At 40.0% G+C, this 16,999-nt stretch overlaps 1 protein-coding gene across 4 annotated transcripts in view; it reads left to right on the plus strand.

Moving 5' to 3' along the window:
* Positions 1-16,999, plus strand: part of IL1RL2 (interleukin 1 receptor like 2) — a 48,644-nt gene that overhangs the window by 9,682 nt on the left and 21,963 nt on the right. For 3 of the 4 annotated variants that reach the window (XM_030921419.1, XM_030921420.1, XM_030921421.1), the window contains exons 5-6: positions 4,669-4,828; positions 15,326-15,400. In XM_030921419.1, the coding sequence (XP_030777279.1) occupies positions 4,669-4,828; positions 15,326-15,400 (235 nt within the window). The remainder of the gene's footprint in view (positions 1-4,668; positions 4,829-15,325; positions 15,401-16,999) is intronic. The other variant, XM_030921422.1, reaches the window with a different exon arrangement.

Raw genomic sequence — 16,999 nt, forward strand, 5'->3', positions numbered from 1 at the left:
CCGTAGGGGCTGTAGTGAAATCCATTGGAAGGCCTTGAGAATGGTGGCATGCTGATCATTTGGACTATCCTAGAAATCAAGTTAAGAAGTGTGGTTCATTTCAGAAAGTTATAAAGTAGAACTGATAAAATGAGGGAAAAGGAGGAGGAGAGGAAGTGGGGGACCTCATGTCTGAGGGCTCCTAATTTTTATAATTGCAAGGATATGTTATGGGGAAATTTTGAAAGAGTAATGTAGGTAAATAGATGGAGATGCAAAGAATGGCTAAGGTGAAGACCATGAATTTGTAGTGGTACCAAGATGCCTGTTTATGTGATTAGCTCCTATAGTGCTCTGCTCTCTGGTTGGAGGCCTGTAGGAGAGGGATGAAGGGATCCATCAGAATGGGGGCTTTGCAGGTGAAGATGCTGGAAGGACGGAGGGCTACAGAGTTGAGATATTGGAAGTGAAGTGATTGAAGTGATGGACACATGAATCCAGGATGGACAGGAAATGATACCGGAAAGAGCTTGGAAATTAGACGAAAATAGAGAGGTCAGGTGGGCTAATTCCAGTTAAGGTAGAAAAGCGAGGTGAACGGATAGAAAGTTCAGGTGGAAAAGTGTGATGCCCATGGTGAGTAGACACTCACCGTCCATGGCGAGCCTTTTTATCCTGTAGAGGCCATAAAGCAAAAAAGACACAGGAACAAAATGACCAAACCACCTTGCATTTTGCTGAGTCACCTACTGCCAAGGCTCTGGATGGAATTCCATGTCTGCAGCTGGCTTTGCTGAAAGGTGAAGGTGAGGATGGTGGATCTTCCTGCTTTTTCTACTGGAACGCACAGCCCTGGAGACACGGAAATTTCTCCAGCAGTATTGAAGTGTCCAGTCTCCAGATCTGTGGGAGCTGAGTATTCCGCTTTATTTGTTGGGGTGGCTCTTCCTGATGTGGCTTTACTTGACACACTGGAGTTGTGTAAGTGGCAACTCCTGGTCTCTGAATTGCAGGTGGTGTATTTCAGAGTCAATTCCCTACTTTCCAGGTTGTGGTAGAGGTAGCAGCTCTCAGGGCAAGCCAGTTCGGCAGTGTGATTCTGGCCTCGATGCCACTTCCTGAGTACTTTCACAGATATTGCAAAGCACCTAGTATCTTGTCTTGAACCCTTTTCTGCATAAAATACAGAGTGATTTTTGTTTGCTAAATCCAGACAGAGATATCTAGTCTCATGGCCCTGTTTCAAAGAGTAAATGACCTAATCTATCCACAAAGCATTTAGTTCAGCATGAGTACATAATAAGTACCTAATACATAAATATTAGAGATTATTATTATTTAGTTACAATAAAGGAATGAATGAACTGGAACAGGGAATCAGTCAGAAAGTAATATATTTAATTTTAAGAACTTGGAGACAGGGGTTCTGGATAATGGCAAATCCCTATGATAATCCTGGCTTATGTCTGGGAGAATTGAAAACTGAGAGAAGTCCCCAGGAAGTCTTTGAAATGGAAGAGCTGACAGAGGACAAGGTTGGGGATATTAAGACATCTGTCTACACCTGGAAAAGTGGTAATGTCTCCAATTTTGTTTTCGTTTCAATCCCAAATTACTCCTCAGCACAGTGGTTTGGGGCCCCCATCACTGTGCTCAATCTGGACTTGCTAAAGTTACTTCGGGCTCTCTAGTTGCTAAAGTGACATTCATTTTCAACCTAATTGTGGCATTCAACATTGCTGGGCACTCCCATCAGCTGGAAACTCCTTTCTCGTTTTCTTCTAAGACTTACTCATTCTTTGTCTCTGTTTATCTTTTTTTTTTATTATGATTTTTATTTTTTCTGGCACTTCCTTTGTAATCATCACTGAAATTTTTTCCTCTATAGTTGGGTCTTAGGATTTGAGGTTCCCCATAGTTTGAGCCGTGGTCATCTTCTGTGCTCGCTTTTGCTTACATTCAAGTGGATGATTTATAGAACCATCCATTTCACTCTATATTCTCCGTGTGGCTCCCAGTTCTCTTCCACTTGGACCTTTCTTCCACCCTCTGGATTCCTTTGTCCAACCGTCTAATATACATTCTCCTTAGACCCTCCCATCCCCACCACTCACCCCATGCACCATGATTAGAGCTATTTTTTAATCTTACCCCAAATAGAACCATTTTCTCCATTTCTTTGCATTCTTTCTTCTTCCTAGTAACACCTTTGCATACCCAAGCTAGGACTGTAGAAGTCCTGCTCCCTCTGCGTGTCCCAAATTTGTCACTACATTCAGTGGGCTGGAACTGCATAAAATCATTGTTTTTTGTTTTTTACTTGCTATCCTTACTTCCCTGCTTTAGTTTAGGTTCCATTTGGCCTCAGTTTATGGAAATAAAATCTAAATGGTCTTTAGCGTTGCATGATTTTAATCCTTTAAACTACACAGCAACTAAAGGATGTTTCTCAAAAGAAAATCTGATTATCTTATTCTCTTGCTCAGAAGGCTTCTGATGCTCATCTCCTTTTCATGGTTTTCTGTGACAGGGCTCCTGACTACCTCACCAGTTTTATCTCCATCACTCTTCTGTACTCATTGCATCTTAGTAAGAATTCTCAGGTTATTTTGTGTTTCTGAAATATTGTACGTCCTGGGTCAGGAGTTTTCTTCACGATGCCTGGAATGTATAAGGCATTCAAAAGTGGACGCTATTGTTCTTAATATTTTAATTTTAAATCTTGTTAGTGAGACATTGCCCTAAAGATTTTAAATTTAAATCCAAGCTTGTTGAGAGTTTAACCTTTGAAATAATGCTCCAGTGGATCAGAACAGAGGCAGTTCAAGTTATAGCAAAGCGACAGAATGGCCTTCAACTGCGAGGCTGAACTTTAAGGTGATTAAAATATGTATATCTTGAAAGAAAGAATGAATCCTTCAGAAAGACGACTGCTCAACCGTGAAAGCACAGAAAGGGAGGCCCAGAGACTATACCTAGCCAGAGACTATCCAGGGAAGACTGTCCAGGGAAGAGGTTTATGAAGTGCAAGGACTAGACTTTGTACTTTGTTTGGGCTGAGTGCGGTGGTTTACGCCTGTAATCCTAGCACTTTGGGAGGCTGAAGTGGGCAGACTCCTTGAGTCCAGGTGTTTGAGACCAGCCTGGGCTTCATGGTGAAACCTTGTCTGTACTAAAATAACAAAAAATTAGGGTGTGGTGATGCATACCTATAGTCTCAGCTATTCAGGAGACTGGAGTGGGAGGATCCCCTGAGCTCAGGAAGTGGGCGACAGAGCTAAGATTGTCTCACAAAAAAAAAAAAAAAAAAAAAAAAAAAAAGTGCTTGTTTGTATCCTGAAGAAGGAGACACCACAGTATCAGAGTCTGACGCCTTTATACATCTAACTCTGATTAGTAACTCCCATTTTGTTTGATAAACAGTTGTCAGATTCTGAGTTGGTTTCCCATATCAGGTATTTATAGGGAAATAATGTAAGCCTTCTAGGAAGTAGCATTTCACATTATAAATAAACCAGTGCTTGTTTGGCATTAATTATTTACTGCATCCTGCTGGGCGGCTCTATTCATGCTGTTCCAGGGGTGGAGAATGAACTGTGACTCTGAACCCTGCCTAAGTGAGGAGAGAGCTTAACGCTTGGGCAGGTAAATATTTATTTAATTAGGGGTTTCCATGTTGGTTTTATCTTTTAGATTGTGTACTTCCTGAGGAGAGGGATTGCATGTTAGTCCTGCATGGCCAGGCCTGTCACAGTGCAAGCAAACTGCAGGAACTCTAATGTTTGAATGAACAAATGGACCACTTAGCTAAGCAGTCACTCTGTGGAGTGCAGCTTCTTGAAGGACAGGGAACAGGTTTGGGAGAATTCAGAAGTGGGCCCAAGGTATAAAATAAGTGGTGATTAGCATGAGAATGTGAGCCTAGGACAGGACAGTGGAATGGTGAGGCTTACCCTCTGGGTGGTTGCTGGGAGAGAAAGCATTCCTGAGACTCACTGGTCTTCTGGTTGGTTGGGTGTGAGGTTGTTGCCTTGTCCATGGAGGAGATGGGGGGAGCGGGAGAAGTGATGTGACATCTGCCCTCCATAAACCTGGCCAGCTTCCTTTGCTCACTGTTCAGACCTTCAAATTGGATGTTGGTGAAGAATTATTTTGCGTTTCTATAAAGTCCAATGCTTGATAAGTGCAGAAAGTGTAATTGGGCCCGCAGTGGGAGCAGTCATTATGAACCCGGGTTTCCAGTCTTGGCAGAGGGACTTGGGCCATTAAGTGGGAGTCCACTGGCAGACATGGGCCCCTGAAGGTGGAGGACGTTCCTGCCTGTTGATGTCCTCCTGTGAAAAACTGACCCAGGCTCAGTTTTCCTCCACATAGTCTTCCTTCCAACTCACATAGGCCACTCTCCTCTCAACTCCTGCTAGACTTAATGTTTGTATCATTCACTTCAGCCTGTAAAATATCCTTTGTTAAATCTGTGTCTATCTGTATACACATACACACACATATATATATACAGACTGGGCAAGGAATTCTGCTGTGTCTTTCTGTCTATCATCAATCTGTCATCTACCTATTTTTCTGTTTACCTAGCTAGCTAGCTTTCAGTTAGATTGTAAATTACCTACATTCTAGGGATCACACAGGTTTCTAAGTATTCATTGAATTGAATTTTGTTTTTATTTGTATTAGGACTGTAATGCGATTACAGGGGAGCGGTTCACTGTTTTGGAAACCAGGCTTTTGGTGAGCAATGTCTCAGCAGAGGACGGAGGGAACTACGCGTGTCAGGTCATACTGACACACTCAGGGAAGCAGTACGAAGTTTTAAATGGCATCACTGTGAACATCAGTAAGTATGCTCATGTATGTCTGTCCCCTTGTCTTCTTTTGGCTTTGTGGGAACTGGCTTCTGGCTTTGGGCTTTGGGATTTGAACAGGAGTGATTCTAGGTCTTGGTTTCCCTGAAGGCTAGCAGGCTCTCAGACCTGCCACTCTTAGAATCAGAAGGTGGGAAGAGTGAGGCAGAAGGGCATGAGCAGCTTAGTTCCCTCTTCTGAACAACAGAACACTCAAAACTCTTGGTTGATTTGTGAAAATTAAATGAGATCATGCACATGGAGAGCTGCTGGGGTGCCTGATGAAACACAGGTATCTAGAAAATGGTAGATGTGATGAACATGACTCTCATTCACCTCAGCCTTCATTGTTGTGAATATTCCTGCAGGCCTTCCAGCTGAGGCCTCCCCTGCCTCAAGTGCTTCAGAGCTCAGAGTTCTGGACATGGTCCTGGGATATCCTGCTGCTCATGTTCTCATCCCAGGGCAGCCAGCTCTCTTGAACATATGCCTGGAGGTTTGAAAGTAGAACCTTAGAGGAAGAATAATTTAGCTCAAGCCACTAATTTAATTTTTTTAGTTTTCAATTTTTGTGGGTACATAATAGGTGTATATATTTAGGTGTTTATAATATATACACATAATAGGTGTATATATTTATGTGTTTATAATATATACACATAATAGGTGTATATATTTATATATAATGTGTCTATATTACATAATAAAAGGTGTATTATATATAATAATGATGTATTACATATTATACACAATAGGTATATATATTACATATGTGTATATTTATATTTATAATCCTTGAGCATAGAATATTTTTTCATTTTTTTGGTGTCCTCTTCAATTTCTTTCATCAGTGTTTTATAGTTTTCATTATAGAGATCTTTCACTTCTTTGGTTAATTCCCAGGTATTTAATTTTGGTTAATTCCTATGCATTTTAATATTTTTGAAGTGATCATATGGTTTTATGTGTGGCTATTGTAAATGGGATTACTTGTAAAATTTCTTTTCACATTGTTCACTGTTGGCATATAGAAATGCTACTGATTTTTGTATGCTGATTTTGTACCCAGCAACTTCACTGAATTTATTAGTTCTAATAGTTTTCTTGTGTAGTCTTCAGGTTTTCCCCAATATAAGATCATATAATTTGCCAACGATGATAATTTGAATTCTTCTTTCCTAATTTGGATGCTGTTTATATCTTTCTCTTCTCTGATTTCTCTAGCTAGGACTTCCAGTACTATGTTGAATAACAGTGGTGACAGTGGGCATCCTCGTTGTGTTCCGGAACTTAGAGGAAAGGCTTTCAGTTTTTCCCCATTCAGTATGATACTAGCTGTGAGTCTGTCACATATGGCTTTTATTACATTAAGGCATGTTCTTTCTAATTCCAGTTTTTTGAGGGTTTTTATCATGAAGGCCTGTTAAATTTTATCAAATGCTTTTTCAGCATCAATTGCAATGATCATATGGTTTTTATCCTTTATTTTGTTGATGTGATGTATTACATTGATTGATTTGCAAATGTCAAACCATCCTTGCATCCCAGGGATAAATCTCATTAGCTCATGATGAATGATCTTTCCAATGTATTGTTGAATTCTGTTTGCTGGTACTTTGTTGAGGAGATTTGCATCAATATTCATCAGAGATACTTGCCTATAGTTTTCTCTCTCTCTCTCTCTCTTTTTTTTTTTTTTTTTTTTGATGTGTCTTTGTCTGGTTTTGGTGTCAGGGTAATAACTGGCCTCATAGAATGAATTTGGAAATATCTTCTCCTCCTCTATTGTTTTGAACAGTTTGAGTAGGATTGGTATTAGTTCTTCTTTAAATGTTTGGTAGAATTTGGTGGTGAAGCCCTCGAGTCCCAGGCTTTCCTTTAATAAAGAGACTTCTTTCTCTGTAATAAAGAGACTTCTTTCTCTTTAATGAAGAGACTTCTTTCTCTGTAATAAAGAGACTTTATTAACATTTTTATATTGTTACTTGTTATTGGTCTGTTTAGGTTTTGGATTTCTTCCCGATTCAATCTTGATACGTTGTATTTGTCTAGGGATTTGTCCATTTCTTCTAGATTTTCCAATTCATTGGCATATAGTTGCTCATAGTAGCCATTAATAATCTTTTGGATTTCTGCAATAACACTTGTCACGTCTCCTTATTCATTCCTGATTTTATATTTGTATCTCTTCTCTTGTTCTCTTAGTCTGGCTAAAGGTTTGTCAATTTTGTTTCCCTTTTCAGAGAACCAACTTTTTTTTCATTGATCTTCTGTGTTTTTTTCATTTTGATTTAATTTATTTCTTCTACTGATTTTGGACCTGGTTTGCTCTTGCTTTTCCAGTTCTTTAAGATACACCCTTAGATTGTTTATTTGAAGTATGTCCTCTTTTTTTGATGTAGGCGCTTATAGCTATAAACTTTTCTCTGAGTACTGCTTTTGCTGTATCCCATATGTTTTAGTATGTCGTGTTTCCATTATTTGTTTCAAGAAATTATTCAATTTCCTTCTTAATTTCTTCATTAACCCACTGGTCATTCAGAAGCATACTATTTAAATTCCATGTGTTTGTATAGTTTCCAAAATTCCTCTTGTTATTAATTTCTGGTTTTATTCCATTGTGGTCAGAGAAGATGCTTGATATTTTTCCAATTTTTTCAGTGTCTTAAGACTTGTTTTGTGACCTAACATATAGTCTGTCCTTGAGAATGATCCATGTGCTAAGGAAAAGAATATGTATTCTACAGCCATTGGGTGAAATGTTCTGTAAATGGATCTATTAGATCCATTTGGTCTATAGTGCAGATTAAGTGCGATGTTTCTTTGTTGATTTTCTGTCTAGAAGATCTGTCCAATGCTGAAAGTGGGATATTGAAGTCTCCAGCTGTTATTGTATTGGAGCCTATCTCTTTCTTTAGCTCCAATAATATTTGTTTTTATATCTGGGTGATTCAGTGTTGGGTGTTGACCTTTTTATCATTACATAGTGACCTTCTTTGTCTTTTTTAATAGTTTTTGTCTTGAAATCTATTTTCTCTAAGTATAACTACTCCTGCTCTTTTTTTGTTTTCGATTGGCATGGAATATCTTTTTCCATCCCTTTATTTTCGATCTATGTGTGTCTTTATTGGTGAAGTGTGGAAACAATCAGTGGGTCTTGTTTTTTCATTCATTCAGCCATTCTATGTCTCTTTATTGGAGAGTTTAGTCCATTTATACTTAATGTTATGATTGATAGGTAAGAACTTACTCCTGTCATTTTGCTATTTGTTTTCTGCTTGTTTTGTGATCTTCTCTTCCTCCTTTCTTTCCTTCCTGTCTTCTTTTAGTGAAGGTGATTTTGTCTGATGATATGATTTGGTTTCTTGCTTTTTATTTTTTTATGTCTCTATTGTATGTTTTCTGGTTTGAGGTTTCCACGAGGCTTGAAAATACTATTTTGTAACCCATTATTTTAACCTGATAACAACTTAATATTGTTTGCATAAACAAAAAAGCAAAAAGAAAACTAATAAAAGTTCTACACCTGAACTTTATTCCCCTGCTTTTTAACTTCTTGTTGCTTCTATTTATATCTTATTGTACTGACTACACCTTGAAAAGTTGTTGTAGTTATTATTTTTGATTGGTTCATTATTCAGTCTTTCTAGGCTAAGAACAGTTTCACACCACAGTTACAGTGTTAAAATATTCTGTGTTTTTCTGTGTACTTATTATAACCAGTTAGTTTTGTACCTTTGGATGATTACTTATTGCTCATTAATGTCCTTTTCTTTCTGATTGGAGTACTCCCTTTAACATTTCTTGTAGGACAGGTCAGCGAATGAAATCCTTCAGCTTTTGTTTGTCTGGGAAAGTCTATTTCTTCTTCATGTTTGAAGGTTATTTTTGTGGATATACTATTCTAGGGTAAACATTTTTATAATGTGTCGTGCCACTCCCTCCTGGTGTATAAGGTTGCCACTGAAAAGTCTGCTGCTAGATGTGTTAGAGCTCTATTGTATATTATTTGTTCCTTTTCTCTTGCTGCTTTTAGAACCCTTTCTTTGTCCTTGACCTTTGGGGGTATGATGATTAAATGCCTCGAGGTAGTCTCCTTTGGATTAAATCTGCTGGGTGTTCTATAACCTTCATGTATTTGGGGACTGATATATTTCCCTAGGTTTGGGAAGTTCTCTGTTACCCCTCAGAATAAATTTTCTACTCTTTTCTGTTTCCCTACCTCCTCTTTAAGGCCAATAACTCTTAGATTTGCCCTTTTGAGGCCCTTTTCTAGATTCTGTATGCATGCTTCATTGTTTTTTATTCTTTTTTATTTTGTCTCCTTTGACTGTTCATTTTCAGATAGCCTGTCTTCCAGCCTGCGAATTCTTTCTTCTGCCTGATACATTCTGCTATTAAAGGACTCTGATGCATTCTTCAATATGCCAGTTGCATTTTTTTCATTTCCAGAATTTTTGCTTGATTAAAAAAAACATTATTTCAATCTCCTTGCTAAATTCATCTGATAGAATTCTGAATTCCTTTTCTGTGTTATCTTGAATTTCTTTGCATTTCCTCAGCACAGCTATTTTGAATTCTCTGACTAAAAGATCACATGTCTCTGTTTCTCCAGGATTGGCCCCTGGTGCCTTATTTAATTCATTTGAGGAGGTCATGTTTTCCTGGATGGTGTTGATGCTAGTAGATGTTCTTCAGTGTCTGGGCATTGAAAAGTTAGGTATTTACTGTAGTCTTCACTGTCTGGGCTTATTTGTACTTGTCCTTCTTGGGAAGGCCTTCAAAAGGATTTGAGTGTTATGATCTAAGCTGTATCTACTTTAGGGGGCACCCTAAGCCCAGTAATGCTGTGGTTCTTACAGACTTGTAGAGGTACCACCTTGATGATCTTGGACAACATCTAGGATAATTCTCTGGATATCAGGCAGAGACTTGTTCTCTTCCCTTATTTTCTCCCAAACAGTGTCTGTCTGTCTGTTCTGAGCCACCTAAAGCTGAGGGTGGAGTGACATAGGTACCCCTGTGGCCATGACCACTATGACTGCTGGGTCAGACCTGAAGCCAGCACAGCACTGGGTCTTGCCCAAAGCCTGCTTTACCCACTCCCTGGCTACTGCTTATGTTTGCTTTAGGCCCTGGTGCTCTACAATCAGCTGGTGGCAAAGCCAGCCGAGCCTGTGTCCCTTCCATCAGGGCTGATTGCCATTGGTGAGGTCTCTCAGGCCCTGGGAGGATCCAGAGGTGCCGTCTAGGAGTCAGGGGTTAGAGTAGACCTTAGAAGTCTATCAGGTGTTTTTTTGTGCTGCAGCTGAGCTGGCAGTCAAACCACAAGACGTAGTTCTTCCCACTCTTCCCTCCCCTTTCCAAAGTCAGAGGAGCCTCACCATCCATAGCCACTGCCACAGCCGGCCACAAGGAGTCCTGCCAGACTACCGCAGATGTTCTCTTAAGGTCCAACAGCTCTTAAGTCAGCTTGTGGCCAGTGCTGCCTTCCTGGGACTCACTCTTCAGGGCATTGGGCTCCCTTTTGGCCCAGAGCATGTGCAGAAGTGCCAGCCAAGATTCAAGTCCTAGAATCGGGGACCTCAAGAGCCTGTTTCATGATCTACCCTCCCCTGTGGCTATGCTAGTACCTAAAGTGCAAGACAAACTTTTCCCTCTGCTTTTCTCAAGCAAAAGGAGTTTTGCCCTATAATCACTGCAGCTGGTCATGTGCTGAGTCTCACCTGAAGCCAGCAAGTTTCAGACGCTCACCCAAGGCATTCACCATAGTACCTGGATAATTGCTACTGATTACTCATGGCACAAGGGCTCTTCAGTGAGCAGGTGATGAGTGCTGCAAGGACTGAATCCTTTCCTTCAAGGGAGCGGGTCCCCTTCTGGCCCATGGTATGTCTGTATATGTTGTCTGGGAGGCCTGGAACAGGGGCCTCATGACTCTAATCATTGTCCTCTCTTGCTGTGGCTGAGCTGGTATCCAAGATGCAAGATGAAGTCCTCTCTACTCTTCCCTCTCCTGTCCTTAAGCAGAAGGAAAGCATCTCTTTTACAGCTATAAGCTGTGCAGTCTGGGGTGATAAAGAGGGGTGATGCCCACACTCCCTTGGCTGTCCTAGATGGGAATACTGAGGTATATTGCATGCCCCACTCCAGTACACGGTCTCTGGGCAGCACTAGGACTCACCTAAGAGTTGCAGTCCAGACTGCCTCTCAAGTTTACTTAGAGACCCAGAGCACTTTAGCCTTTGGTGGTAAGACTTATGGGAAGTCAAGTTCTGATCACTGGGATCAGCAATTCTCTTCTGTCTAGGGCTAGTTTAAATGCTCCCTCCATGGGCTGGTGGCAGCTGAGTTTGGTCCGGTTTTCTGTTCTGTTCTAACATGACAGCACTGAGTTCATGCCTCACAATTGCTATGTTCTTTCTTCCCCAGCAACCAGAGACACTCTCAGTACCATGCCGCCACTTGTTGGGGTTTGGTGAGGGTGGCATTGGTGATTGAGGACTGTTTTTTCTCTCATTAGTGTCCTTTTCTGTGATACAGAGTTAAAACCAGATACTATGAGTGATTTTTGGTTCTTATGAAGGTGTTTCTTCTGTGTAGATAGTTGTTAACTTGGTGTCCTTGTAGGGGAGACAATTGGCAGATTCTTCTATTCTGCCATCTTGCTCCACATTCTCTCCCCAAGCTATACATTTTACAGAGTTGCAGGAGAGAAGCAACTTACTGAAGGTCACAAAGCTGGTTATTGTCAGAAACAGAGCCAGAGCACTGGCATTCAGTGCCCAGGCCAGCACTGGTTTTTCCAAACACATTGGACAAGGAGTTCCTGCTGTAGTGGCTTTTGCTCTTTCTTTAGTAGAAAGTTGTTTTCTATATTTACTCATCTAGATGAGAAGAACCAAAGGCTGGACACTTCTTTGATGTAGACCTTCCTATTTGTCACTAGTTTCCATCACACTTCAGAGTACTGGGGGAGATGGAGCTATTTCCGGATGCTGTGGATCCCTAGGGGGATAGGTTCAGCACGGATGGGAGCCAGCATGGTTGGGTGCTGCCTTTGCAGGACAGGGCTCTTTATTCTGTACAGTCCAGTGACTCCCTGCATTCTAGCTGTTCTAGAGAGCCCGTTCTAGTCCTTCCATGTTCTTTGCTGCAACTGCTCCTTTGTTTTAAATATTTTTGGGTGTTTTTCAATTTTAATTGTTCTTGCTAAAGGCACAGAAATTAAGAAAATTAATTGTACAAGGTTTTTTTTTTTTTTTAATGCTCTTGGGTTTTCTATTGACCATTATCTCTCTGAAAGAAAGCAACTTCCTCATCTTGTTCAAAGTGGAATCCCTGGCACTGAGCCCAGTGCCTGGCCTAGATTAAGCACAGATCTATTTATTAAGCGAATGATTGACTTCTATAGTGCATTAACTTTACATTGGTAACTGAGGGGAAATTTTGAAAGGTGAAATTGCTCAGGTAAAATGAAGAATCCCTTAAGAAGTAACTGGGTTCAGTAGTCACTACTTCATGTTCAATAAGCATTTATTTATGATCTGTTATATGCTAGTATTATGGTAGGTCCTGATAATTCAAAATGAAAAGCATTGTTTCTTCTACTATGAAACTATCAGCCTGGTGGTGGTGAATCTAGGGGTTAAATGGATCATTTTAACATCATGTGCTAAGGCTAGAGTCACGGACAGTGTTCGCGGAGCAGGAAAAGAATAAGAAGGGTCCATGGGTGGCAAGCAAATGGTCTGGGAAGGCTTCCAAGGGGAAAGGAGTTCTCAGCTGAATTTTGAAGAATGAATAGGATTCACAAAAGTAAAGGAGGGTGAGGAGGGGGTCTCTAGGCAGAGAGAACAGAGGGAACAGTATAGGACAAAGCATGGAAGTATTAAGCATTATGTTTATGTTAGATCTAAAATGACTTTCATTAGAGCCTATGTGAATATGGGGTGGGGAGGGTGGGAGCTGAGGCCACGGCGTTAAACAGGGGCAAGGTCCAGGTGGCTGCATGTGCATAGGCTTTACCACACAGCCATTGAAGGGCCCTGGGACAGTGCAAATGCAGAATCATTGGGCTGCATTTGTGATGGGAGATGTCAGTTTTGAGATGGTTTGAAGCCAGAGTTGACGAGGGCCTTGCAGCTTGGAGACCACTTAAGAGGCTGATAAAATATCCAAAAGAGTGCTGATAGTCTCAACTTGGGAAGAGGCCATGGGAGAGCTCTTCTTCAAGCAATCATTTAAGGACTCTTTGCTGAGTACTGAACAAAGCTATGTTCTGTGCCAGGCAGAGAGAACATCGTGGTGAAGAAAACAGCCACCACCACTGCACTGATGAAGCTTGAAGGCTGAGAGGAAGGAAGGCAGAGATTAATCAGATAATTCACTAATAAGATGTGTAATTATAGGGAAGATGAAAGCAATGAAGGAAAGGAAAAACCTGAGATCAAACAGACCAGGGCCTGGTGAGAAGGCAGTGAGTGGCTCAGGGAAAGCTTTCTGATAATAGTGATGCTGATGGTCAGGAAGCATTATGTGGATGATGGAGTTGGGGAGATTTTTTCTAGACTGAGGAAGTAGCAAATGTGAAGACCCTAGCCCAACAGGGAACTCGGAGTATCTGAGGAGTGGAAAGCAGGACTAGAGTGATCCTGAATGAGAGAAATTATGGTAGGTGATGAAGCTGGGTAAGTAGTCAGGAGCCAAGATCATGTAGGAACCAGCAATTCAGAGTAAGTAGTATGAATTTTATTCTAAGAACAATGACAAGCAGCCAGACAGATTGAAAGCAGGAGAGTAGCATGGGTTGATTTTCACTTCTGAAACAGCAGACTGGCTGCTGTGCATAGAAAGATCTATTCTAGGGTGGATCAGAAGTGCAGGTGTAGAAGTTCAGGTAAGGCATGAAGGCACAGGTAACATGGTGTCATTGAAGATGGAGAGATGTGGATGGGTTCAAGGCATTTTAAGGGGTAAAACCTACAGGGTTTAGTGTTGGACTGAATATGGGGAGAAATATGGCAAGGTCAAAAATGTTAACCAGGCTTTTTGACATGCACTATTGACTGGATGGTGATGCTATTCAGTGAAATAAAATGACTCTGGAGGAAAACCAGATTTAGGAGTGAGACCATGAGTTTGGTCATTGCTACGCTGAGGATGAGGTGCCTTTGGATTGTGGAGGTGCAGACTATGTCATGGCCTGTATGGGTCTGGAGCTTAGAGGAAGGACTGGAGACATGACTTTCAAAGTCATTGGCCTTGAAATGATATTTGAAGAAGTGGGTGTGAATGAGATTGCTTAGGAAAAGAATGGAAAATAGAAGGCTTAGGAGTAAAGAAAAAGCCAGACTGAGAAATGAGGAGGTGAAAGTAGTTGAATTTGGTGATGGATAGATTGAAGAAGGTGAAAGAAAAGCTGTTGCCCAGAATGGCTTCTGGATTTTACATGTATGTGATCTAGTGGGTGATGGTACATTAACTAGCTGGGGATAACTTTTGTTTGGGACATGCTGCATTTAAATAGTGTGTGGAATGCACAATTATTATTGCCATCATAAAATGTATGTGTTTTTGCATTTTTCTTAGCTCCTGTCTTGCAACTTTTCCATATCCCATTCCAAATATATAGGAGGAATAATGGAACTAAGTAGGTGACCACTAAATTTTGGTAGACAAATGGGAGAGGGAAGAAGTACAGAAAGACTCAGGGGCAGGGAGTCCAGGGAGTCAATACAGGGAGACAATGCTAAAGTTTGGTGGTAGGATGAAAAGTTGGAAGAATAATAGAAGAGGATGGGATGTAAAAGAATATGGAAATGCAGAGTTGGAAGAGGAAGAGCAAAACTGAAGATGTGATGAACCCTCACAGATCCCTCACCCAGCTTTGACAATTATCAACTTCTGGTTAGATTTTTTTCATCTTTACCTCTACTCACTCCCACCAGTTCCCAAGGTTATTTTAAAGTAATTCAAAAACATGATATTATGTGTTTTTCCATCTCTATAACATTCTTAAAAGGACAAAACTGTAGAAATAGAAAACAGAGTAATGGTTGCCATGGAACAGGAATTGCGTGAGGGAATTTTCTGAAGGTGAAGTAAGAGGGTTACTATTTCTATCAAGCCAGCACCTAAGCCAGGCCTTTGCTTATTATAGCCACTGCCTGAAAAGTGTTTTTGGATTATTAAGTAATGAGATTTTATTATACAAGCTTATTAGTTTACACTGTAAACAATATAGTTTATGGCTTATACCCAAATATAATGGCCAAAGTAGACTCTCTTTATAGCTCAGCTTCTAGCTTATTGTTTTTTCTTTTTTGGCAATTCAGTTACTTCTGGTTGAAAATGTGTATTTATGGAGTGAGATTTTGACCAGTGTTTATTGATGGTCTGCTGTGTTGGGCTTCATGCTATTGCATCAACGTGCTTGGGAATGTATCATATGTGATTCTAATGAATTTCCTGTGGGTATGATTTCTTAGCAGAAAGAGCCGGATATGGAGGAAGTGTCCCTAAAATCATTTATCCAAAAAATAATTCAATTGAAGTACAGCTTGGTGAGTAAAATCATTGAAGCCATTGAAATCACCAGGGGAAGAGCTCATTCTGTTTGCGTATTCTGGTGAATATTTGAATGTTAAGGATGAAGATAAATCCCATACACACCCAGTTTCCAACTTTTGATATACCTGAGCTCATGGGGAGAGGAATCAAAACAAAACAACAGAGAGCTGAAGCTTGGAAAAGTTGTGGTGGCAGAGAAGCCTGTCAGTGAGGACTCTGGGCCCAAAATGATTATTATAAATCTGTTTATGCAAAGGCAATGAAGATGCAAATAATTCTTCAGACAATATGTAGTATAATATAAAACTACTATTAAATAATGTTGACCAGGAGTTCTGGATTGTATTACCTCACAATGCAAGGTATATGAAAGGAGTGAAAAAAATATTATGTTACATTCCTTAATCTGCATGGAAAAGCATCAATAAGCATTGCCTCAGTTTGCGATCTAAGTAGATAAAAAGGGGTCAAATTATTTTTTTAAATTAAAAAATAACCACTAGTGGCCGGGCGCGGTGGCTCAAGCCTATAATCCCAACACTTTGGGAGGCTGAGGCAGGCAGATCACAAGGTCAGGAGATTGAGATCATCCTGCCTAACACGGTGAAACTCCGTCTCTACTAAAAAAATACAAAAAATTGGCCAGGCGTGGTGGCGGGCACCTGTAGTCCCAGCTTCTCGGGAGGCTGAGGCAGGAGAATGGCGTGAACCCGGGAGGCAGAGCTTGCAGTGAGCCGAGATCACACCACTGCACTCCAGCCTGGGCGACAGAGTGAGACTCTGTCTCAAAAAAAAAAAAAAAAAAAAAAACCACTAGTAAAATAAATATGCTGTATTACATCTGAAGAAAAAGCAAATTAGACAAAAATCTCAACACCTCCAAAAATAGAAACTTTTGTGTGTCAAATAGTAGTGTATCAAAATATATAATGCTAAAAGTCTCAGAAACACAATACAATAAAACAACACAATTATTTCAGTTTTAGGGGGAGGTTTTAACATACTCTTGCTTTGAGAAATTTGCTAGGAAAGTAAGAGTCTACATGGTTCGAGTAATCTAGCAAAAGTAATGTGTCTAATATATAGATCACTCTCAGAAACATCTATAGAAAACCCAGAGTCCAAAAGAGGAAATTGTACAGATCATGGGGTATAATCATGATGCAGTAAGTGTAAAAATTTGTATCTAAACCAAAACAATAAAATAATCACACTCATTAAGTCTGTGAAGTGATGAATTTGTTAATTAGCTTGATTTAATTATTCTACAATATAAACATATATCAGAACATCCATAAATATATGCAATTATTATTTGTCAATTAAAACTAAAAAAAAAAATTTAAAAATGTAAACAACAAAAAATCCATCTCTTAATTATTTGTGTTTTTGGTTAGAGAACCAAAGCCATAGTTTAAGAATATTTAGAAAATAATGATAGTGAGAATACTTCATATCAAATTTCGTGGCATATGACCAAAGCTGTACTCTAAATGAGTTTATATCTTTAAATAACGTTATTATTAATAAGTGTGGAAATAATTAAAATATACAACTAGCCATTTGACTCCATAAGAAGACCAATTAAACAA

This window comes from Rhinopithecus roxellana, chromosome 17 (assembly GCF_007565055.1).
Source record: "Rhinopithecus roxellana isolate Shanxi Qingling chromosome 17, ASM756505v1, whole genome shotgun sequence".
Classification (NCBI taxonomy): Eukaryota; Metazoa; Chordata; class Mammalia; order Primates; family Cercopithecidae; genus Rhinopithecus; species Rhinopithecus roxellana.